General features: G+C 41.4%; 2 protein-coding genes and 1 pseudogene across 2 annotated transcripts; 1 reads left to right on the top strand and 2 right to left on the bottom strand.

Moving 5' to 3' along the window:
* Positions 1 to 249: 249 nt before the first annotated feature.
* Positions 250 to 1,774, bottom strand: LOC141839678 (uncharacterized; annotated as a pseudogene).
* Positions 1,775 to 13,486: 11,712 nt separating this feature from the next.
* Positions 13,487 to 15,124, bottom strand: LOC141839623 (uncharacterized). Its single transcript, XM_074727415.1, has 2 exons — positions 14,780 to 15,124; positions 13,487 to 14,503 (listed from the first exon to the last, which is right to left on the bottom strand). Exons 1-2 carry the CDS (start codon positions 15,122 to 15,124, stop codon positions 13,487 to 13,489), a joined length of 1,362 nt encoding a protein of 453 aa, XP_074583516.1.
* An 8,025-nt stretch (positions 15,125 to 23,149) lies between these two features.
* On the top strand, positions 23,150 to 23,896 carry LOC141837903 (uncharacterized). The gene is made up of 2 exons (XM_074725271.1): positions 23,150 to 23,361; positions 23,799 to 23,896. The coding sequence occupies exons 1-2, from the start codon at positions 23,150 to 23,152 to the stop codon at positions 23,836 to 23,838; spliced, it is 252 nt and encodes an 83-aa protein (XP_074581372.1). The 3' UTR covers positions 23,839 to 23,896.
* The last annotated feature ends 967 nt before the right edge of the window (positions 23,897 to 24,863 follow it).

Below are 24,863 nucleotides of genomic sequence, written 5' to 3'. Positions count from 1 at the left end.
CAATTATGTTGGCAATTTAGCTACTTATCAGAGCCCTTCACCTGAGGATGGTATCCTCCATCGATCTGACCCAACATAAACACAGAGTTAGTGGAAAAATGGAGAGTTTGAATAGACCTTTGTAGATCCTCAGTGTCTTCTTCTCCTTCTGAAATACTAAATATTGCATCACTTTATGCTTCCCCTCTTGAACAGAAAGTATGTCACAGTCTTCAAGGAGGTCAAGTTGTTCGAAGATGGCGACCCGCTTTAAATTGCAACGCTCACTTGGGCATTCTCGAGCAAAATGACCCTCTTCCCGCAAAGATAGCACTTGCATCTTTTACTTCTAATTAATTGCTTCCTCTTCTCGATTCTAGCATGGGATTCGTGTGGCTTTCCCTTGAAAGTCCTTGATTGCCTAATCCCATACTTCATTGGCCTTTGGTCCTTATAATAGCCAGGAATGGGTATCTGGCTGCAGAAAGTTAGATTTTTGAGTGCCCTTTTGAACGTTGCATCCTTGCACTCCTGTTCTAAAAACTTGTAGGCAAATAAAATCCTTGGAAAAACACCAACGGTGAGACTAGCATATTTTTCATCGAAGGCCTTCTTGATTCTGTGTCCAAGATCGCCGGACATTTTAAATCAGAATTTCTCTGATAGCTCAGGTCCCGCATAGAGTCTGCCTGACTTTGCTGCAAGTCTCATGTAATCATTCATATACTGGATGATATTTTTCACGTTGTCACATGAGAGCTTTTCCAAGTCTCTGTATGCAATATCCTGAATAGCAGTTGATCCTTGGGCTGGATCTTCCGAAGAGAATACCCGCCGCATTTGTGATAAAACGATTTGCATTCCTTCTCTTCTGTCGGTGGTGTTGATTAAGGCTTCATATTCGTTTGGGTAGCTCATTCGCCATTGAACCCAAGTGATCTTTTCAATTTCTCCAAGCAGATTTTCCATATATTCTATTTTGTCTTTTGGATCAGTAAACGCTTGGCTTGCTACGTGGTTTTTGGTTATGGATTCCCACCGAGAGAATGCGTCATCAAATAATCCGAGCTGTTTCGGTATAACAAACATGGCTCCTCCTTGTTGTTGGCTGACGGGAGAGTCCACATTTCATTGTTGATGTCACCCCTAAACCTTGCCCTTGTAGGCTTTTGCTCATAAATGTGTTGAGGTCTTGATGGGCCTGGGTCCGTTCTAGCAGGCGAGTATCCAGGTGGTCCCATAGCCGTGTCCTCCGGTGGTCTATATGGAGAGATGACCGTGCTAGTGGAGTAAATTTGTTGTTGCTCAGCTGGTTGGTCTTCTTCCATAAGCTTTCTCAGGCTGGGATATTCCATGTCAGTTGCCAGTAATTGAGTTTGAGTCAGACCAGTCTGGGATTGCTCAGTCTGTTCAGCAATCCTTTGAGTTTGGTTTGTCTGGGATTGATCGATCTGAGCAAGCTTCCCACCATCTTCCATAAGAGTCAAAGACTCATCATTATCATCATCCTAGGAAGGGTTTGTGGGGATATAGTTCTAGTATCAAGAAGGTTGCTCTGGGGTTGTATAGCATACGTAATAATCAAACTTGCCATTGGGTTCTCCCAGTGCATCCATATTTTCTTGGTTGATGCTTGGGAATTTGAAACAAGGGTAAGTTTTTGGGGAACCCCATCATCTTCCTTTGTACCTTCTGCGAAGGGATCTGAATCATCCTTGTCCGAGTAGGTATCCCATACTAGTTGTGAGTCGTCTGAAGGATCCTCTAAAGGAAAAGTGGTTGAGATAAATGCCATATACTAGATATAATTCAGAAAATCGTCCTCCGACTCAGGTTGTATATCAAAGGAGTCCATGGACGAGAGTACAGTGGCCCCTAGGCTTGTAGCTCCTGCATGGTTCCCTTAAAGGACTATCTGAGTGGATTTAGATTCTTCCTCTTGGGTGAGGACTGAGACTACGTGTTTTCCTTTTGGGTGTTCTTCATAAAGATCCTTCAAGGTGACAAACTCAGGTCGTGTCACTGTTGGTAACTCTGGGAACTCAAGATACTTACTTTGGTAGTAATTTGTTGAAAATGGTCGGTGGCTCTGATGAGGTAGGTGTGGATGTTGAGCCAAAACCCTTTGTACCTCGTTCCATTTCTGATAACTGGGGAACTACATATATATCTGGCATAAGAATTTGCTCAAATATGATCTGAGCAATACATTCTCCTTTCTTTATGAAAACCGCAGCGTCAGAATGATTGAATACCAGTATTTTAATTTCACCCCGGTAGTCAGAATCCATGACGCCAAGCGCCGACGTCAATGCCAAGCTTCCACGCCACGCTTGATCTAGTTACAATGCGTCCATATGAGCCATGCTGCATTTCAATGCAAATTCCTGTCGATAGTATGCTCCGCCCCCTTGGTGCAATTGTGTAGTCCCTATCCACTGCTAAATCATGTCCTGTAGCACCAGGAGTTTTTCGTTCAGGAATTATGGCAGTTGGGGAGCATTTGGGTACCAATATGTATGGTGCAGCTTCTAGGTATGCGGCTTCCAAGCATTCATCTCCTTCAAGATATTCCATTGCGAATACCGCAAGAGTGTGAATTCTAGTGTCTTCCTCATCAAATTCGATTTCCGCATCACTTGAGCTATAACATGATGGTCTGGATGCCAATATAGTTGTATAATTTTGGAAATTCATGGAGATACTTCCATTCATCAGTGTTCTACTATTAACTTTCGATGGTTGCAAAGGAATGACTATTTGTGTTGATCTGATGGTCCAATTCAGCCCTTGCAAGGAAGTGGTTGAGTAGCTTCTCCTGAGTAGGGCATGCACTCCATGGCTTGTTAAAAAGTCTACAACTCGTTGTACTTCATGTGCGAACCCACGTTTGGGGTATTGGAGAGCCTTCCTACCAGTCCTCTTGTTATGAAGATATTGGCCTCCGCATTTTGCCACTGCTCATATCCACGTGTTATGATAGAAACCTGGATATTCTGAAAGAAATCTCCAATTGTTAGCATTATATCAGGTTAAGTCAATTTGGATTGAATAAGACTCGAGTTGGACTCAAGTCAACTCGGATTGAGTGAGACTCGAGTTGGACTCAAGTCACACAAGCCAATTCGAATTCATCAAGAGAGGGTTGCATGATCACTTAATATGGGATTAATAGAGGTATTAATTCCATGGAATACCAAAAGCCAAAACCCTTGATATTCCATGGTGATATATAAAAGGGATGAGAGGCTTTTCTTTCACTCTTTGGATGATTTTCGTGATCTTCTTCCTCTTCTCTTCTACCTCCTTGGCCGAACCTATTTTGTGGCTAGCACCACAATTTGGTTCCTCTCCATCTCGGTGTTCGTGTGGATACCGTGGAGGCGCGAACACACTGATCGCGCTGAGATCCGCCAACCTTTGAAGGCAAGAGTTGCTGTCGGGATTGCGAAGGGCTCGCATCGAAGGTAATCTCGATTCTAGTAGATAGAAGTAATAAAACGAGTATGGTTTTTCGCATGGATCTTCTGGAGGGATCCTTTTTCCGCTGCGTTTATGCGGCTAAAATTATTTTTGGCGCATATAGATCCCTACAGTGGTATCAGAGCCACTTGTGAAAGCATACTCGTTTTTAGTTCTATACGATATAAGTTAGAACGTGTTTATTATGATCTGCGTGTTGTTCATGAGATGATCTACATGTGCTGATCGGACCCCTGAGCTCAGCCGACCGGATGCCTGTCCAGTGCCGATAGGCACTTCCCTCCCGATCGGCATGGCTGATGCCGAGCGGAAGGTGCAGACTGGCACGGTTGGAATATGCCGAGCAGATAGACGTCCGAGTGGACTTAGCCGAGCAGATATTTTGTCCAGTCTGCCGAACGGTCTGAGCCGAGAGGGATTTTTCCTGAGCGATCTGAGCCGAGAGGGATTTTTCTCTGAGTGGGCTGAACGAGCGAGTGATGCCGAGCGGATCGAGCCGATCGGACTGTACCGATCGGATGGTGCCGAGCGGACCTAGCCGACCGGGTGGTCTTGGGTTCATAATGATGAACAGATTGGGCAGCGACTCATTCAATGAGTCTGCAAAATAATTTTGCTTCGGGGGCGCTGCCCCCACACCCCCACAAGGGGCGCTGCCCCTTGACCCCGCCCGCTAATCGGCTAGCGGGACCGCCGTAGCGTTGCAGCTCATATCATGCTTAGGAACATAATAAAAATTTTTTTTAGTCATTAATGTTTTGAATGTTATATGACATGGTGCATGGTTATGGCCCCTAACCCAATGTGATTGGATGTGTGTGTGTTTGTTGTAATTCATAATACGGCCTGCGTGTCGTGCCTTTCACCTTCATTATTCTGGTTGTAAAATTAGATTACCCTCAAATGTAACTTGAGGTTTCTCTCAATTGTAATGTACAATGAAGAATAATTCTACACTACTGGAGGACGGTGCAAAGGATGGAGGCCAACAACACATGACGACCAAGGAAGCACTTGGAGAAGATGCTAATCCCTAGGTTGACCATTCGCTCTTCTCATTGGCTTGAGAAGATCGTAGAAAGGGTCATAACCATGTCACGTTTACTTTATGCATATATGTGATGTATGTGATGTTTGTATGTGATGCATGCGTAGTTAGTTGTCACAAAATTAGGTCACTTATCATATGCCTACCAAAGTTTAATACTTACAATTACCTTGTTCAATCGTAGCGCGTTTGCCAAAGCAAAGTGACTCGATTTACCTCGGTAAAGTGCGACAGGACAATTGTGATGTCCGACTATTAAACTTTGGGTTTGACTTAACTAAGCTCTCTCAATTAGATTGATGAACTTAGAGGCATAGCTCATACGAGACATCTACCTACATTATACGAATCTTGGGCGATTAGCCAAAGCTAACTCAAGATGAGTGGTAATTTAGAAGGATATCTCATGCGATGGGCATAATGAACAAATTTTGTTGTTCATATAATTATACAAGAGTTACATTAGATGTAATTGGTACAATGTACCTACCTAACTTATACGAGTCTTGGGCGATTAGCCAAAGCTAACTCAAGATGCGGTATAATATGGATCTTGTCCCACTTTGTGACCAGTGGGAGAATCATTTAGTTAAAGGCCTAATTAAATGATTGAAATATGATACATTTCTGCATTTTCTATATTGTAGATCACCATGTCATCAAACACGACAAATTCTCTCTCTCTGCGATCTGTCCTTGATAAGGACAAGCTCAATGGAGCTAACTTCCTGGACTGGTACAGGAACTTGAGGATAGTCCTCAAGCAAGAACGCAAACTGTACGTCCTAGAGCAGTCCATTCCTGAACCACCCGCCCCTACGGCCACTCGTGCTGACAAGGATGCTTATAAGAAGCATCAAGATGACGCACTAGATGTGTCATGCCTTATGCTTGCCACTATGAACTCTGAGCTTCAGAAGCAACATGAGAACATGGATGCCTATGGTATGGTTGAGCATCTCAAGCAACTATATCAAGGTCAGGCAAGGCACGAGAGATTCGAAGTGTCGAAGGCCTTGTTTCAATGCAAGATGCAAGAAGGAACTCCCGTAGGTACCCATGTACTCAAGATGATTGGGTACGTTGAGAACCTAGAGAGATTGAGATTTCCATTGGGCCAAGAGCTGGCCACTGACCTTGTTCTGCAGTCACTGCCAGAAGGCTACAGTCAATTTGTCATGAACTACAACATGAATGAAATTGACAAGCCTTTACCTGAGATGTTGAGCATGTTGAGAACTGCTGAACTCAACCTTAAGAAGGCAAAGCCTAGTACCATTTTGATGGTGAACAAAGGCAAAGGCAAAGGCAAGCAGAAGCCTAAAGGGAAGGGTAAGACCCAAGCCAAAGGCAAAGGTAAGGCAAATGCATTGAAACCCAAAGGTGGAGTGCCTAAGGAAGGAACCTGCTTCCATTGTGGTGAGACCGGACATTGGAAGAGGAACTGCAAGCTATACCTGGAAGAGGTGAAAAGGAAGAGAAGTGAGACTTCTGCCTCAGGTATATATGTTATAGAAGTCAATTTATCTATTTCGTCTTCTTGGGTATTAGATACCGGATGTGCTTCTCACATTTGTACTAATGTGCAGGGCCTTCAAAAGACTAGATCATTGACGAAGGGCGAAGTGGACCTACGAGTAGGCAATGGAGCAAGAGTTGCCGCCATCGCTGTAGGGACATATACCTTATCTTTGCCCACTGGGCTTATCCTTGAACTAGAAGATTGTTGTTATGTGCCTGCTTTAACTAAGAACATTATCTCTGTTTCTTGTTTGGACAAGAAAGGTTTTACTTTTGTAATAAAGGACAAATGTTGTTCTGTTTACTTAAATGATATGTTCTATTGTAGTGCACATCTTGTGAATGGACTTTATCTTCTAGATCTTGAAACCCCAGTCTATAACATAAATACCAAACGGTTCAAATCTAATGATCTGAACCAAACATATCTCTGGCATTGTCGCTTGGGTCACATAAATGAGAGTCGCATATCCCAACTCCATAAGGATGGACTTTTGGACTCATTTGATTTTGAATCATATGAGGTATGCGAATCTTGTCTGCTGGGCAAGATGACCAAGACTCCTTTTAGTGGACAAGGTGAAAGAGCTACTGATTTATTAGGACTCATACATACTGATGTATGTGGGCCTTTCAGTGTAGCAGCTAGAGGAGGCTATCAGTACTTCATTACTTTTACTGATGATTTCAGTAGATATGGATATGTGTATCTTATGAGACACAAATCTGAATCCTTTGAAAAATTCAAAGAATTCAAGAATGAAGTACAAAACCAACTTGGTAAGAGTATTAAGATGCTTCGATCAGATCGAGGTGGGGAATACCTTAGCCAAGAGTTTCGTGACTATTTAGTTGAGTTTGGGATTAGATCTCAACTCACTCCACCAGGAACACCACAGTGGAATGGTGTATCCGAAAGGAGAAATCGTACACTATTAGATATGGTACGATCCATGATGAGTCACACAGATCTTCCTACTTCTTTCTGGGGATACGCTTTAGAGACGGCTGCTTTCACACTTAACCGCGTCCCATCTAAGGCAGTCATAAAGACACCATATGCGATATGGACTGGGAAGAATCCCAAGATGTCCTTTATGAAGATTTGGGGTTGTGAGGCTTACGTTCGACGTCAAGTCTCAGAGAAACTAGGACCCAAATCAGATAAGTGTTATTTTGTAGGATATCCCAAGGAAACAAAGGGATATTACTTTTATAATCCCACACAAGGCAAAGTGTTTGTTGCTAGAGATGACATTTTTCTAGAAAGAGAATTTATTTCTAGAAAAACTAGTGGGAGTAAAATTGATCTTGAAGAAGTTCAAGATACACAAGTTAGCACTGAGGCCTTGATGGACACCGAACAGGAACCTCAAGGTGTTGAGGATATTGTTGCACCACAAGGAGTTGTAGAGCAACAACCTGTTCGAGTAGACCATGCTCTACGCAGATCTGATAGGATACGTCGTCAACCTGAGAGATATTCATTTCTCTTGTGTGACAACGACGATGTTGTGATTGTTGATCACAATGAGCCCACATCCTATCAAGAGGCTGTAATGAGCCCAGATTCTGAGAAATGGCTAGAGGCCATGAGATCCGAAATGGAATCCATGTACACTAACCAAGTATGGACTTTGGTTAATCCACCTGAGGGGATCAAACCCATTGGGTGTAAGTGGGTCTTTAAGAGAAAGACTGACATGGATGGACATATGCATACCTATAAAGGGAGATTGGTAGCAAAAGGATTCAAGCAAATTCATGGTATTGACTATGATGAAACCTTTTCACCAGTTGCGATGCTTAAGTCCATTCGGATCATGCTTGCTATTGCAGCTTACCATGATTATGAATCTTGAACTTCTTCAAGATCAATTTGACTCCCACTAGTTTTTCTAGAAATAAATTCTCTTTCTAGAAAAATGTCATCTCTAGCAACAAACACTTTGCCTAGTGTGGGATTATAAAAGTAATATCCCTTTGTTTCCTTGGGATATCCTACAAAATAGCACTTATCTGATTTGGGTCCTAGTTTCTCTGAGACTTGACGTCGAACGTAAGCCTCACAACCCCAAATCTTCATAAAAGACATCTTGGGACTCTTCCCAGTCCATATCGCATATGGTGTCTTTATGACTGCCTTAGATGGGACGCGGTTAAGTGTGAAAGCAGCCGTCTCTAAAGCGTATCCCCAAAAGGAAGGAGGAAGATCTGTGTGACTCATCATGGATCGTACCATATCTAATAGTGTACGATTTCTCCTTTCAGATACACCATTCCACTGTGGTGTTCCTGGTGGAGTGAGTTGAGATCTAATCCCAAACTCAACTAGATAGTCACGAAACTCTTGGCTAAGGTATTCCCCACCTCGATCTGATCGAAGCATCTTAATACTCTTACCAAGTTGGTTTTGTACTTCATTCTTGAATTCTTTGAACTTTTCAAAGGATTCAGATTTGTGTCTCATAAGATACACATATCCATATCTACTGAAATCATCAGTAAAAGTAATGAAGTACTGATAGCCTCCTCTAGCTGCTATACTGAAAGGCCCACATACATCAGTATGTATGAGTCCTAATAAATCAGTAGCTCTTTCGCTTTGTCCACTAAAAGGAGTCTTGGTCATCTTGCCCAGCAGACAAGATTCGCATACCTCATATGATTCAAAATCAAATGAGTCCAAAAGTCCATCCTTATGGAGTTGGGATATGCGACTCTCATTTATGTGACCCAAGCGACAATGCCAGAGATATGTTTGGTTCAGATCATTAGATTTGAACCGTTTGGTATTTATGTTATAGACTGGGGTTTCAAGATCTAGAAGATAAAGTCCATTCACAAGATGTGCACTACAATAGAACATATCATTTAAGTAAACAGAACAACATTTGTCCTTTATTACAAAAGTAAAACCTTTCTTGTCCAAACAAGAAACAGAGATAATGTTCTTAGTTAAAGCAGGCACATAACAACAATCTTCTAGTTCAAGGATAAGCCCAGTGGGCAAAGATAAGGTATATGTCCCTACAGCGATGGCGGCAACTCTTGCTCCATTGCCTACTCGTAGGTCCACTTCGCCCTTCGTCAATGATCTAGTCTTTTGAAGGCCCTGCACATTAGTACAAATGTGAGAAGCACATCCGGTATCTAATACCCAAGAAGACGAAATAGATAAATTGACTTCTATAACATATATACCTGAGGCAGAAGTCTCACTTCTCTTCCTTTTCACCTCTTCCAGGTATAGCTTGCAGTTCCTCTTCCAATGTCCGGTCTCACCACAATGGAAGCAGGTTCCTTCCTTAGGCACTCCACCTTTGGGTTTCAATGCATTTGCCTTACCTTTGCCTTTGGCTTGGGTCTTACCCTTCCCTTTAGGCTTCTGCTTGCCTTTGCCTTTGCCTTTGTTCACCATCAAAATGGTACTAGGCTTTGCCTTCTTAAGGTTGAGTTCAGCAGTTCTCAACATGCTCAACATCTCAGGTAAAGGCTTGTCAATTTCATTCATGTTGTAGTTCATGACAAATTGACTGTAGCCTTCTGGCAGTGACTGCAGAACAAGGTCAGTGGCCAGCTCTTGGCCCAATGGAAATCCCAATCTCTCTAGGTTCTCAACATACCCAATCATCTTGAGTACATGGGTACCTATGGGAGTTCCTTCTTGCATCTTGCATTGAAACAAGGCCTTCGACACTTCGAATCTCTCGTGCCTTGCCTGACCTTGATATAGTTGCTTGAGATGCTCAACCATACCATAGGCATCCATGTTCTCATGTTGCTTCTGAAACTCAGAGTTCATAGTGGCAAGCATAAGGCATGACACATCTAGTGCGTCATCTTGATGCTTCTTATAAGCATCCTTGTCAGCACGAGTGGTCGTAGGGGCGGGTGGTTCAGGAATGGACTGCTCTAGGACGTACAGTTTGCGTTCTTGTTTGAGGACTATCCTCAAGTTCCTGGTTCCAAAGTGAAGGATCGAGAACGCTAGAGGGGGGGTGAATAGCGTAAAACCGTTTTTCTTATTTTTAAACAGAGTCGTAAATAAAATTGCAGCGGAAAATAGAAAAGAAAATAAACAGAAAATAGAAAGGAGACACTGGTCGATTTTACTTGGTTCGGAGCCCTTCCAGACTCCTACTCCAAGGCCCCACGGTTAGAGAACCGTATCGATGGGCAAAACACTTCGAACGATATTACAAAAAGATTTAGAAGGAGCGGTTACAAGCCAACCGTCCTCCTATAGCAATTAATGTAATGAATGCAGCAATTAAAACTTTACCAACGCCGTAGTAGATGAAGAATTTGGGATCGTCGGCGTAGGTGTAGAAGCTATGCGCGCAGAGAGTCGGTGTTCAAAGGTTCAGCCACTTGTGAAAATTCGGATACTGTTGAATAGGGTACTCGAGCAGTCTTTAAATAGAAGTATGCTGGCGTTCTGGATCCAATTTTTTAGCCGATTCTTCCTCCACTTCTTCCTCTGAGCCATGACGTGGTCTGCAGATCATTTTCTCCTTTTTTTTTTATTTTTTTTTTTGTTTTGATCAGATCCCATAGCCGTTTTTGTTGACTTTTTGATTTTTTTTTTTTTTTTTGCTTTGGAACCGTGGAAAGATTTAACTTCGCGGATTCGGGTTAACTTTCTGACCCTGCAAAACCACATTAGTTCCAATACCAAAAAAATATCCTGCAAGACAGAGGTTAGAACAAAATAATAGTTATTAATTGACAGCTATACTGCTGTCCAATCTCAACCTAGGACTCCGGGACGGTTCCTTGGTTGGATTGACGACTTTCGAGAAAACGCGTCCTCACTTGTCCAAGTAGGACCTCTCTCCTCTAAAACTTACCTTGCTTACCATGTATCAACCCTCAGGTCTAGACAGACCGGTTTGATGTGTTGATCCACCAGGACTTCCTTGACTTGACGTCAGGTCTAGACAGACCTGCCAAGTCCATTTGCCAGATGTCAGGTCCAGCTGACCCATCTGGTCTTCCTGCCAAGTGTCAGGTCTAGAGAGACCCACCTGGACTTCCTGCCTAGTGTCAGATCTAAATCTGTGTACTCAAGGTAGATTCGTCAAAACAGGATGAACCTTAACTTTAACCAGATTTGTCACCATTAAAATATTGGTTAACACCTTGGGTTCGATTCTGGTGCAACCTGCACCAACAATCTCCCCCTTTTTGATGTGTGACAAAAACTGTTTAAAGTTAAGTAAAAATTAAGTAAATAGAGTAAATAGATGCATTACTTAAGGTGAGGTGAAACTCCCCCTTAATTAATGAAGCAGTAAACTTCTTAAGTGTTAATTTAAGTACTCTTTGACTAAGGTGAGGTGAAACTCCCCCTTAATTAAAGACATACTTATTTGATTAAGTAAAGTATCCCTTTTACTAAGGTGAGGTGAAACTCCCCCTTAATTAAAGACATACTCCTCCTTAATACACTTAAGTAAATTTTACATTTAAAATTTTTTTTTTTAACTTTTAACTTTTAACCCCTATCTCCCCCTTTTTGACACATATCAAAAAAATAGATAGATTAAATAGGTCAAGCATGTGTCTCAAAACAAAGTTTTTAAATGTCTAACTTTTCTTTTGTGTTTAGTATATGTACCTTACATCCAAAAACTCTTAAATACCCTAGGGTAGGTTTTTTATTGTAAAAGATTTCGTAGGGGGTTTTTACTAAGTGTTTGTTGATTAGAATCCTATTTTGGACATAACAGGCGGTGTTAATCGCTTCTGCCCAAAAGTGTTTTGGTAGGTCGTATTCGTTTAACATGGTTCGTGCGGCTTCTTGAAGTGTCCTATTTTTCCTTTCGACTATACCATTTTGTTGGGGGGTCCTAGGAGGTTCTCGAATTCACCACCATGGTCACTTCGGATTCGTTTGACTTTGACCCCTTTTTCATTTTCAATTAATTTACAGAAATTGCTAAATGACTCAAAGGTTTGGTCTTTTGTCCTTAAGAACTTTACCCAAGTATACCTTGATAAATCATCAACGATTACTAGGCAATAGTTACTTCCATTTAGGGATTTAGTTCCATGTGAGTCAAATAGATCTAGGTGTAATAGTTCAAGTATGGTTAAGGTTCGGGTTTGATTAGTCAAGTGGTGTGATGACCTAGTTTGTTTACCTTGTTGACATGCGTTACAGATTTTCTTGTCTAAGTTTTTGATTTTAGGTAAACCTCTGACTAAGTCTTTATTTTTAATTTTCTTAATTAGCCTTAAATGGGCATGGCACAGTCTCCTGTGCCATAGCCATGTTTCTTCTTGTTGTGTCAAAAGACACTTGGCTGAGTAGGTAGGTAGGTTAATTGTGTAAATATTTTCCTTCCTAATGCCCTTAAGTGTTATTGAAGGATCTTCTATGTTTTGAATTAAACATGCATTAGAAGAAAAATTTATACTAAAACCATTATCACATAATTGACTAATACTTAATAAATTAAAACTAAAATTTTCAACCAACAAAACATTGCGAATAATAAAATTAGAAGTCAGTTCAATGTTACCTGACCCAATTACCTTAAGTTTGCCATTGTTTCCAAAGGCAACTGACCCTAAGGTTTTAAACTTGAAGTCAGTGAATTTTTGGCGGTCTCCAGTCATGTGTCTGGAACACCCGCTGTCCAACATCCATTGACTCGGGCCCTACACGAGTTAACCACGTGTAAGTAATCAATAGACGTTGTTGAATTTTTAATTGTTTAAGTTGACTTTTAGTTATTTTGAGTTAGAAATAGACTTAGTTTTGGGTCGACCAAATAGGTTCTTCGAAGTAGACTTCCAGAGGTTTTAAAGGTTGTGAAGTTAGATTTTTGTCATCTCACCCAATTCTAAATTTTCAATCACGTTAAACCTATGGATTTAATGTGAGATGACTTGAGTTGAGTCAAGTTTTGTGTCTTAATTTGGGTTAAATTTAATTTCGAGTTTAATTAAGTAATATTAATTATTTGGGTTTTAACTTGATTAGGTAAAATTGGGATTGGATTAAGTTTAGGTTTAACTAAATTTTTGAACCTAACATCTCATCCCAGTCTAAGTTTTCAAAACAGGTGCCTTACTTGTTTTGATGAGATGTAATTCAATTTTTAATCTTTGATTATTGTGAGTACTAAGTATGACTTAATCTAAGGTTAGATAGGGTTAACTAAGTGTCCAATTAAAAGTAAATTTCAATAATCAGCTTTCAGTTGGAAACCAACTGTTGGTGGCGAGACACAATGGTCTTCTTTGGCCGAAGCCTTATTGGAACAACAACCACTGGTTAAGGCTTCATAAAGAAAGTTTACTTTAAATTGAATTTAGTAGACCCTAGCCTAACTATTTAAGATTAACCATACTAAGTCCTTAACTAAATTGTTTCTAACCTAAACATGGCAATTTGCATGAAAGTAAATAAACAAACAAGCAAACAATCAAGTAAGGTTATTATCATGTAACATGAATTGTTTTTCTGTTGGATCCCCCTGGATCATTACCCTGATAAGGTCTATCTAGGTAATGAACTTTACCCTTGGGAACCCAATAGAAATTAGAGTTGTTTTTAACATGCAAACATTGTTTTGGGACCCATGCTTGTCTTATACTAGACCTATTTGTGAGGGAGATAAAGGATGTGAATTTCTTCTTGGTCTTGAACCCAAGTCCTGCTCCATTGTGTACAGCTCTTTGGTTTCCAAGCATCATTTTCAGATACTTGGAACTAGTAGTGAACTGTTCCAATGAACCAGTTAGTTCCTCAACTTGATGTTTCAAGTTGGAATTCTCTTCCTCAAGTTTTTCAACTTGAGTTGAGGTTCGAACCTGAACCTGATCAGCTGGAGAACTGGGTTCAGTCACCTTCTTGAGATCTTCGACCTCTTTGCGAAGGGACTTGACCTTGTCCTTAGATTTATCTAGTTTTTTACTCAACACAGTAATAATATCGTAAAGACGATTAACTAAAGCTGGACTTACCTCAGTTTCGTCGTCTGACTCGGATGCTGATCCGTGGCTCGACTCGGACTCGGCTTCAGATTCTGACTCGTGATGGTTCGCCATTAGTGCCAAGTAGCTGGTTTGTTGGGTGTCCTCGCCGTCTGACTCGGAGGAAGATTCGTCCCATGTTGCTTTTAGAGCTTTCTTCTTCTTTGGCTTCTTTGACTCCTTGAGATTAGGGCACTTATGACGGTAGTGTCCCTTTTGCTGGCATCCGTAGCAAGTTACCTCCGATATTGGTCTTGACGACCTTTGACCTTTTCCTTGGATGATGCTTTTCAGCTCCTTTTTGTTGAACCGCTTCTTCTTCACCATTCTGCGCACCAGATTGACGATTTCCGTTAGATCTTCATCGTCGTCGCTGGAGTCGTCGTCTGACTCTGGTTCGGGTTGTACTTTGGCCTTCCTTTCCTTGTTCTTTGTTTTACCTGCAATTAACGCAATACCTTTCTCGGTTTGGCCCGAGTTAATCTGCTCATATAATTCAAATTCAGAAAACAGGTCATCTAATTTAACTGTAGACAAGTCCTTAGATATCCTATATGCATCTACTAATGACATCCAAGAGGTTGTACGGGGAAACGAGTTTAAAACATACCTGATGATGTCCCGGTTCTCAATTTTTTGTCCGATTGCATGGAGCCCATTTAGGATGTCCTTGACCCTTGATTGCAGTTGATTGACTGTCTCGCCTTCCTGCATTTTTATATTAAACAATTTATTAATTAAAAGGTCGCGCTTTGTTACCTTGGTGTCGGTCGTGCCTTCGTGCAATTCGATCAGCTTATCCCAGAGGTCCTTAGCGCTGATGAATGGGCCGACGCGGTTGAGCTCCTCCTTGCTTAGCCCACACTGGAGAATCTGGGTGGCTTTGGCGTCTGCTTCAATAGCCCTCATTATTTCTGGGGTCCACTTATCAATACTTACCGGTATTCCTTTATCGTCGGTTGGTAGAGTGAAGCCGGTCTTGATGATGATCCAGGTTTGCACTTGGGTCTTCAGGTAGTACTCCATTCGGCTTCGCCAATAAACAAAGTCATCCCCATTGAAGAGCGGGGGACGAACAGTGCTATGGCCCTCTACGTACGACATCCTGAAAAATTATAGAAAAGCAAAAAGAACTGTTCCAAGACTTCGCCTTGGGATTAGTAGTGCGGGAAAAATAATAATAATTAAAAAGAACAACGAAAAACGTGCTTGAGTGGTGGTTGCACCGACTACAAGCTACCCCGCTCTGATACCAATTGAAGGATCGAGAACGCTAGAGGGGGGGTGAATAGCGTAAAACCGTTTTTCTTATTTTTAAACAGAGTCGTAAATAAAATTGCAGCGGAAAATAGAAAAGAAAATAAACAGAAAATAGAAAGGAGACACTGGTCGATTTTACTTGGTTCGGAGCCCTTCCAGACTCCTACTCCAAGGCCCCACGGTTAGAGAACCGTATCGATGGGCAAAACACTACGTCGAACGATATTACAAAAAGATTTAGAAGGAGCGGTTACAAGCCAACCGTCCTCCTATAGCAATTAATGTAATGAATGCAGCAATTAAAACTTTACCAACGCCGTAGTAGATGAAGAATTTGGGATCGTCGGCGTAGGTGTAGAAGCTATGCACGCAGAGAGTCGGTGTTCAAAGGTTCAGCCACTTGTGAAAATTCGGGATGCTTAAAATAGGGTACTCGAGCAGCCTTTAAATAGAAGTATGCTGGCATTCTGGATCCGATTTTTCCTCCACTTCTTCCTCTGAGCCATGAACGTGGCAACTGATCCATTCTTCCGTGGCAATTTTTTTTTCATTTTTTTTTTTGATCTTCCGATCACGCCGTTTTTGTTGACTTTTTTTTTTTTTTTTTTTTTTGATCAGATCCAATAGCCGTTTTTGTTGACTTTTTGATTTTTTTTTTTTTTTTTTTGCTTTGATTTTGAACGGACCTAGCTTGATCCTATTGGACCTCGATGGCTAACCTGAGCTCGACCCGAGTTGAGTTCTTTTGGATCCGTCGATGGAACCGTGGAAAGATTTAACTTCGCGGATTCGGGTTAACTTTCTGACCCTGCAAAACCACATTAGTTCCAATACCAAAAATATATCCTGCAAGACAGAGGTTAGAACAAAATGATAGTTATTAATTGACAGCTATACTGCTGTCCAATCTCAACCTAGGACTCCGGGACGGTTCCTTGGTTGGATTGACGACTTTCGAGAAAACGCGTCCTCACTTGTCCAAGTAGGACCTCTCTCCTCTAAAACTTACCTTGCTTACCATGTATCAACCCTCAGGTCTAGACAGACCGGTTTGATGTGTTGATCCACCAGGACTTCCTTGACTTGACGTCAGGTCTAGACAGATCTGCCAAGTCCATTTGCCAGATGTCAGGTCCAGCTGACCCATCTGGTCTTCCTGCCAAGTGTCAGGTCTAGAGAGACCCACCTGGACTTCCTGCCTAGTGTCAGATCTAAATCTGTGTACTCAAGGTAGATTCGTCAAAACAGGATGAACCTTAACTTTAACCAGATTTGTCACCATTAAAATATTGGTTAACACCTTGGGTTCGATTCTGGTGCAACCTGCACCAACCATCATTGGATTTTTCGAATCCATCTACAACACTAAACCAGTTTTCAATATCATTCATTAAGTAATACTCCATTCTACCTTTCTAGTAGGCAAAATCATTGTCGTCAAAGTAGGGCAATCGTGCGGTGTTGTATCCCTCTTGAAACGCCATTTGATTCTTTCGGTTGAGTGTTAGTTCACGCGAAAGAGACCTGCTCTGATACCACTTGTTGGGATCGATGCATTCGCTAGAGGGGGTGAATAACGATTTCTCGAACTTTCTTACGAAATCGTTAGCGAAAGCAAAAAATAAAAGCAAAGAAAAGATGAATTGCTAACTCGATTTATTTACTTGGTATCCTCCTCAACGAGGTGATTAGTCCAAGGATCCACACACATAGACAACCGTTCCACTATGAAAAACCCTCCTTTTCGAAGCACGCTTCGAAGGTGGAGAAAACTCTCACAAACTGATCTCTTCCTTTCACAAGAAGTAGTAGTGAAGTATGGAGGAAGAGGAGAGCTTTACAAAGTCAGAGAATTGCCAGAGAAAATGAAGAAGAGGATTGTTAATTTCTTCGACGTCGTTCACTCGATGCACTTCCGTATCAGTCGACTGCTCCAAGGGACAGTCGACTGATCGGGCTCCAACGGCTCTTTTAATTCCTATCACAGTCAGCCAGTCGTCGCTCCAACGGTCATGTAGCAGTCGACTGCACCATGACCAGTCAACTGCTCCAGTCGACTGCTCAACTCGATTGATTTTTCTGTAAACTCTGTGTGTGCTTCTGATCATCCACCAATCGATTGCACCAACAGTGTCAGTCGACTGATCAAGCTGAAACTCCCCATTCAGCTTCTTTTTCAGCCCTTAGCCTTGACGCAAACCTTCAAACGTCTGAGCCAAGGAGAAGGGTCAACCTATTTGCCTGTGGATGGTCGGCCTAACGTGTGAGGTCGGAAGACATGTGGTCAAACTGTATGAATGGCCGAGCTGTGAGAGCATGTGACTGAGTTGTATGAATGACCGAGCTGTGTGTAACACCAGGATTATTTTCCTCTATTTTTAGGATTTTTAATTACATTTAAAATTTCAATAAAGGTCCTTAGTTATAAGTTAGAAGGGAGTTTGATAAAATAAAAGGGGTGAAAAGATTTGTCTTTGCAAGACGAATCCAACAAAATTTGTTTGGGTCAATTTGGAAGTCGTTTGATGGTCGGCCTAACGTGTGAGGTCGGAAGACATGTGGTCAAACTGTATGAATGGCCGAGCTGTGAGAGCATGTGACTGAGTTGTATGAATGACCGAGCTGTGTGTAACACCCGGATTATTTTCCTCTATTTTTAGGATTTTTAATTACATTTAAAATTTCAATAAAGGTCCTTAGTTATAAGTTAGAAGGGAGTTTGATAAAATAAAAGGGGTGAAAAGATTTGTCTTTGCAAGACGAATCCAACAAAATTTGTTTGGGTCAATTTGGAAGTCGTTTGATGGCCGAACCAAGCGAACCAAAATTTAATCCGTTTCGATTTGAGAAATTTGACCCGGTTTAAACGGGAATTCTTAATCCGAATTTAGGAGTACTGTGCACTCCTTTTTATTTTCGCCCGCCGCTTTCTCTCCGCGCAACCCGCGCCCCACCAAGCCGCGTCCGCCCGCGCGGACTGCGTTCGCCGCCGCCCGCTTCCACCGGCGGAAACCTCGGAACAGACCGAGGAGAAGGCTATAAGAGGAGGTCGCAAACCCAAATCCCTAGCCAACCGCCGCCTCCTCCTCTTCCTCTGCTCGCGTTCGCCGCGACGCGCCGCCTCCCCCTTTTCCTCGCACCGCTTTCCTCACCAGACGGCCACTGCTGCGGGATGCCGGAAGCCACCGCCTCTCCTTCGAAGCCACCTCCGCCGCATGAGGACGCCCTTCGCCGGCCGCCGCGTGGAGAAGCAGAGCAGCCGCAGCCGCTGCCTCCTTTCCGCCGCTCACCTGCGACTGCCGACGCCAGCGCCGTCTTCAGACGCCATCCGATCGCCGCCTCTGTTCCACGCCGCGCTGCCCTGTTCGTGGAGAAGACCAAGATTGATTAATTAACTAGATTAATTAATTAAGGTAAGTTAATTAAAGGGTTAATTAGGTTAATTAATTAAGATCATTAGCCAATTAGGGTAAGTTAGATTAATTAAGATTATTAGATGATTAATTGATTAGCTAATTAATTTAAGGTTTATTAATTGGTTAATTAGATTATGGTTAGTTAATTAATTAGGGCTGATTTGATTAAATAAATAATATTTGATTAAGAGAATCTATTAGTTTAATTTGAGTAATGAGAAGTGATTTGTGTTAGGATTTACTCTTGACCCGGTTAAGTAATTAGATTAGATTAAAGATTTTAGTAGTTATGATTTTTCTAGGTCGTGAAGTCCTGTTTGGATCAACCCTTGGTCAAACTGACCAGACCTAGGTGTATTGTCAAACATCGAAACACTAGGCAAGATCTTAGTGCATCTTGCACCAACACTCAATAATTCTTGAAATTTGAGATATGATTCATTATTCAAATTTTTACCAACTCTTGGTACTTGTATCTCCTCTAACGGTGATGCATAAGGAGTAAACATTTGTTCAACCATTAGAGGAAAACTAGAACTTGGACAACACGGTTCAGCAAAGAAATTCTGATCTGCTATATCAGTTACCATCCTATGATATGAATTAAATTGATCATAATAACTCTGATCCCCCATGGCTAAGTATTGTATGTTTTGTCCATAATCCTCATCAGATATGAACGGTTCACCATGAGAAGCCTAATTATAGTAATTGAGAGTGAAACAAAATCTTCAAAGATGTTCTCGTACTTTATCACATTGTAAAAATTTGCCATTGTGACACTTTCTGCACGGATTTCTTATCTTATCTTCATCCATAAAATCAATATTACTTGAAGCAAACTTCAAAAATTATTCTAATCCCACAATAAATTCATCAGTTAAACATCTACGTTCAGGTAAATTCTTTTTATACATCCAACTTCGTACTTTCTGCATTTTCCTTGAACCCACAAATTTTAACATATTAAAATATAAATAATTCTTACTTAATTGCAATAATTTTTATATAGTATAAATAAAAATTATTTCATATTACTTCATCAATTAAATAACTATATTTAATTCTAACTAAATTAGAATTATAAACATTAACATTCAAATAAATACAATTATACCTAAATACTATTCAAATTTCTAAACTAACTATAATTATAAAAATACCTCAAGCCGGTGAATAAATACAAGTATCTCTCCAATTAATTCATCCATCCAAATTACAAATCTGCACAAACAATATTAAAAAATTAATCAACACTTAATAACACTTAATTAATCAACACTTAATTAAATTAGGCAGCCGGCGCGAACAAAGGCTAGTGCCCTACGGATCGTGCCTGACGGCCGGCGATCGGCGGTCAACAGGTTGTGGCCACCGAACCGGCCCCGCGGCCGCTGGCCCACACCCGCTGGTCCACACACGTTGGCCCATAATCACAGGGCCCACAGCCCTGGCCTATGGCCGCGACTAGCCGCTGCCAGCGGACGCGTGGTTAGCTAACATGACCCGCCTCTGGCCAGCAGTTGTTTCTTCGCGAGCAGCGGTCTGGAGCCAGGACAAAGAGTCCGCCGACCAAAATAGAAGGGAGGAAGATGGAAGAGTTCGCATATCTAGCTCTAAACGCGACGGAAGTTGAGATCCAGTAAAAAGTTAAAGTTTACGGTGATTGGCGACAGCGTAGGAGCGCTACGGAGGGGAGGTGATCGCATGAAAAGGTAAGGACGAAAGAAGGAAAAGGGAAGAAAGAATCAGTAGATCTAGGGTTTAAGTGGCTTTTGGCGACAAAAGTTGTTTGTAGCAAAATCCGTCGCCAAATTGGCGACGAATTTTAAGTTTTGTAGCTAATTAGTTTTACGAAGAATTTAAAATGAGTTTGAGAATTAAATTCTCAGATCAAGAGAAATAAAGTTTGGTTAGACCAGACAAAGGCAAAATAATGGACTTCGTCTTATGAAGATGAAATTAACAAAACTAGTTAGGTTCAAATCAAAGATCGGTTAGTTATTAAACTAAATGATTCAGTTTTGAACTAAATTGAATCAACTTGGTTTGGTTCATGATGGAAGATATTTTGACAAAACAGAAGAGATAAAGGGTTTCGTCTTATGAAGACGAAATTAACAAAACTGATTTAGGTCAAATTGGAAATCGTTTGATTATTGAACCAAATAATTTAATTTTAAAATAAATTAAACCAACTTGATTTGATTTAAACCAAACACATATCAATTGGTATATGAGTTCTGTTTGGATTTTAGATTGGATCTAAAACCTAATAAGATGTTGTATAAGGTATGATATCGAAAGGGAATGAACGATTGGCATTAATCCTAATGGTTAGGATCAATCACAACCGTTCAAACTTTAAACCCATAATTTGCTACAGTAAATCCTAGAAATTTGGTTTGCTATAGTAATAAAAATACAACCACCGGTTCAGCCTAAATCCTAATTGCATTTTGATCCCGGTTTAAAAGGCTCGCACTGTAGCTTCTCAAAAATGAAGATAATCGCGTGAAAACAGAGGATTACATTTTTTTTCTCTTGTTCTTCTTCTTACCAAGGGTGCAACGTCGTCTCTTGCTTACTGTCCAGTGTCCATGCGAGGGCGCCACCGAACCTGCCAGCTGCATCGTTGACCAGGGAGAAGGAAGTCGGAATCCAAGCGTCAGTCCTTGGATCTTCCCGACTGATCGCGTGACAGAGAGAAGCCAGTCGCGTCTCCTCTCTCCCAGCGTCAGTTGTTGATCCCGATCGGGCTTTCCCCGAGCTCGTTCGCTCGGTGCCGCTCCTTCGCCTGAGCACAGTGGTCATTGTCGGCACCGCCACTCCTTTCCCGATCACGAGCATCGATGTCGTGGCCCCTGTTTTCTCGGTCGAGTTTCTCCACTGCGTGAGGAGAAGAGACCGTGTGCCGTCCGTTTCGATGCTTTTGCGTGAGAAGGGATCAGGGGTCAACTGCCTTTTGGATTCTCCTTGGTAAAGACTCGTGGTCGACCACAAGGAGGGGTGTCTACCAGCGTTGGACCTCGATAGTTGATTCTTGTGAACAGTGGTTGTCGGAGAAGAAAAGACTACCCGTTTTATTTTTTTCCTGGAGCGACTTGTGAAATCACTGCCGGAATAGTTGTCGGATTGCAGTTGGGGTTTACTATAAGAAACTTGTGAAGCTATCAGAAATTATTCCATCTTCGTTGGAAAGATTCCAACTATTTGCCTCAAACTGGTAGTCAAAGGTTGACTACCGAAAACTACACTAAGAATATTGTCAGTGATAGTTAGAAAACTCTAAAAAATGATCGCGACAAACGTTGTTGTATGTTTTTTTTTAATTAGAATTTTCTCTCGTATCGACCTTTGTCGATCGTCGGCTAGTACTGAAGACGATGATGCGACTTGTGACTTTATAAGTTGTCCAGATGAGAGATTGGCGTGGATCACCAGTAAAAGTGGAACTGTGACAAAGGCCGCTCGACTGATATCAACCCTGTTCAATGTCATCTATCAGGTACGCATAGAATAATTATTATTCTAAAAATTTTAAATTTCAATCATGTTTTGTATATATTATATTATGTATTTAATTTGCATGCGTGTGTTGTAATAATTATATGTAATTGTTAGTTTATTTTTATTGCGCACGTTTGTGCAGGAAACGTATAAACACGTGTTATGCACCGGGACGATTCCAATATGATCTACTTGCGAAGCACTGAGCTCTAAGATGCAAGTTCACTGAAAAAGAGCTAAAGGTAAACGCATGCCAAAGTTGAGGGTAGATCAAACAATTACACTGTAATTATGGCCTTGTGGTCAGTCAATAGTTTTTGCCCTTTTGTAAGCCTTGAGGATCACATCGATATTAACATTATAGGAAGTATGGCAACATAGCATTCTCCCTTTTCATTGCGTGCGATTTTCTTACATTTAAACTCGTTCAGTTTATCATGGAGGGAAACTTTTAATTCTTTTAACCAGAACCTGTTTTGAGATTCTATTCAAAGGCCAGCATGGTCACAACTGGAAAGAATGTGCAACCAGTAAAGAGGCCTTACGTGAAAGTAACCAGAAAAAGAGAAGTAGATTTTGATGAGCAGCAGTTCCTTAACTAAAGCAAGATAAGGACAGGGGCAAGGAATCCTACTGCAACAGTGTGGATTATGTGAGCATGCATGCATCGATCAATGTGGCATCCCAAAGCAAAGGAGCTCCAAATCAACACTTCACGTTCGGAACCTGCTTGCTTGTTTGCTTTTGTTCTGTCCCCTCCACAGTCCCACAAAAGCACAACAGGATCGCTTCCAAACTCGCCAAAGATAAAAGTAAAAGATACTAAAGCAGAAAAAGAGAGCAAAGGAATCACTCGGTATAAGAATTTCCACTGCTTTGTTCCTCCTTCAGGCTCATTAGGATAAAGAGGGGGCTTGAGAGGGTGCTTAAGTTGGTAGCAGAGATGGGGAGAGAATCGTGCACTGCCTTGGCATTCTTGTTCTGGATGGCTCTGGTGGTGTCCATGGAAGCACAGTGTGCAGGGGCAAGAGTTGCACCACAAGTGGCTGTTCCTGCTGTGGCCTCATCAATATCAAGGCCAGGTCACCAGAACTTGGATCCTTTCTACAGTAGCAAGAGAAGAGTTCCTAATGGGCCTGATCCCATTCATAACAGGTACTTTGTTTATTTAACAGAATGCTTCAAGTGTTTTGAACTCGTGATCACTTTCATACCTGTAAATGCTTCTGTTCAAGTTGTCCATATATTAACAATGAAAACTACAATGAGAAAAAAGAAGAGAACAAGACATTGCACACATAGGAGAGGTCACAGGTTCTGATTTGCCCTTGGTGCATGCCTCTGTCACTTCTGCATCATCATATATATCGTAATTGAAGAGGCAAGTAGAGAATGCTTAGCCCTGCATGCAAGTGTCCATCGTGCAGCATGAATGAACTCGATGGGGTCCCAACTGAGAAAAAAGTGCTTAGTGATTCTATCTCAGAGCCAATCAATTATTCCCAATAAAATAAAATAATAAAATGTTGTCACCTGAATGCAAGCATGCCTCATCAAATGTTGTCAGTCTGACCACCTTTTTTTTTCTTCAGGAGAGCTGGGAAGTCAGGAAGACCTTCAGGTAGAATATGAGGGCTGAGGACCAATGACTGAAGCATGGAAACTTACAGAGTATGAGAGATGGATTAGAGAATATATACACACACATGGTCCTCATGAATGCATGCATGTTTCCATTGGGCCATCGACTGTTAACACACGTACAGCATTAGTCCAAAGTTGTGATCTTTATCAAGTTTATTATTACAAGGTGGTGAAGCTTTCATCACACAAATTAAAATCATCTCAAGATTCTTCAAGAAGTTGACAAGAATCTTTAGCAGTTGCTTTGATGAAATTAAGAGAAAGGACGAGCTAGCGGATACATATATATATCTTGCTTGAAGGATCGGAGGAACAACTGAAACAAGGGCCAGCAAATGTTGCAGTAGAAATGTAACAAAAGATGTGTTGGAATTAAACTAACAGTATCTAGCTTCTTGTTCCTCGCTAGCCTTTGGATTTGATTCAATGCATGCTAACTTTTGCTTTTGTTTCACTTTGGGCAGTACGTATTGCTGCTTTGTGTTTCATAAGAACTGCATTCTGTTCTGACCAGTCTTAAGTTCCAGAGTTAAAGCTGCTTAAGACATGGATGGGGAATATGTGTAATCGATCTAGTGGTAACCAGCGGCTAATAGACAATAGAATAATCCATGGGATGCGAAAGAAGAAGCGAAAAAAGCTCATGGCATGGCTTCCTTTTCTTTCTTTCTTTCTTTCTTCTTTCTTTCTTTCTTTCTTTCTTTTTTCCCCCTTTTTTGTTGCTTCTTTTCTTGCAGTATGTTGAGCTGGCCGAGGAGGTAAAAGCAGTGGAAGAGCAAGCACTGTCCTACATGCACTTAACGTCTGATGAGTTGGGATGCTCATCTTGTCACTGGATGTGCATGCATAGTTTCATAGGTTGGCGAGCTAACAGGGAAGGTGCCAACGTACTCCTCTCTGAGTTCTTTAGGAAATCCTTGCCGAGGGACAAGTACAATCCTTTATTAATCAAAGGCATTCATTATTTCAGTCATCAAGCAGAAGTTTAATTACTGGACCCCTAATCACATCGG

Source organism: Curcuma longa, chromosome 11 (assembly GCF_044706935.1).
Source record: "Curcuma longa cultivar G26 ecotype Majalengka, Jawa Barat chromosome 11, ITB_CL_G26_1.1, whole genome shotgun sequence".
NCBI lineage: Eukaryota > Viridiplantae > Streptophyta > Magnoliopsida > Zingiberales > Zingiberaceae > Curcuma > Curcuma longa.
Note: the sequence above shows the minus strand (reverse complement) of the source record. Positions and strands in the feature narration are given on the sequence as shown.

Bases quoted from the DNA above. Each gene is read 5' to 3' on its own strand.
- LOC141839623 (XM_074727415.1), bottom strand. From the start codon at position 15,124: ATGTCGTACGTAGAGGGCCATAGCACTGTTCGTCCCCCGCTCTTCAAT. The intron at 14,504-14,779 runs GTAACAAAGCGC...TTATATGAGCAG, and splicing joins AAGGCACGACCGACACCAAG to ATTAACTCGGGCCAAACCGA.
- LOC141837903 (XM_074725271.1), top strand. From the start codon at position 23,150: ATGGGGAGAGAATCGTGCACTGCCTTGGCATTCTTGTTCTGGATGGCT. The intron at 23,362-23,798 runs GTACTTTGTTTA...TTTTTTCTTCAG, and splicing joins CCTGATCCCATTCATAACAG to GAGAGCTGGGAAGTCAGGAA.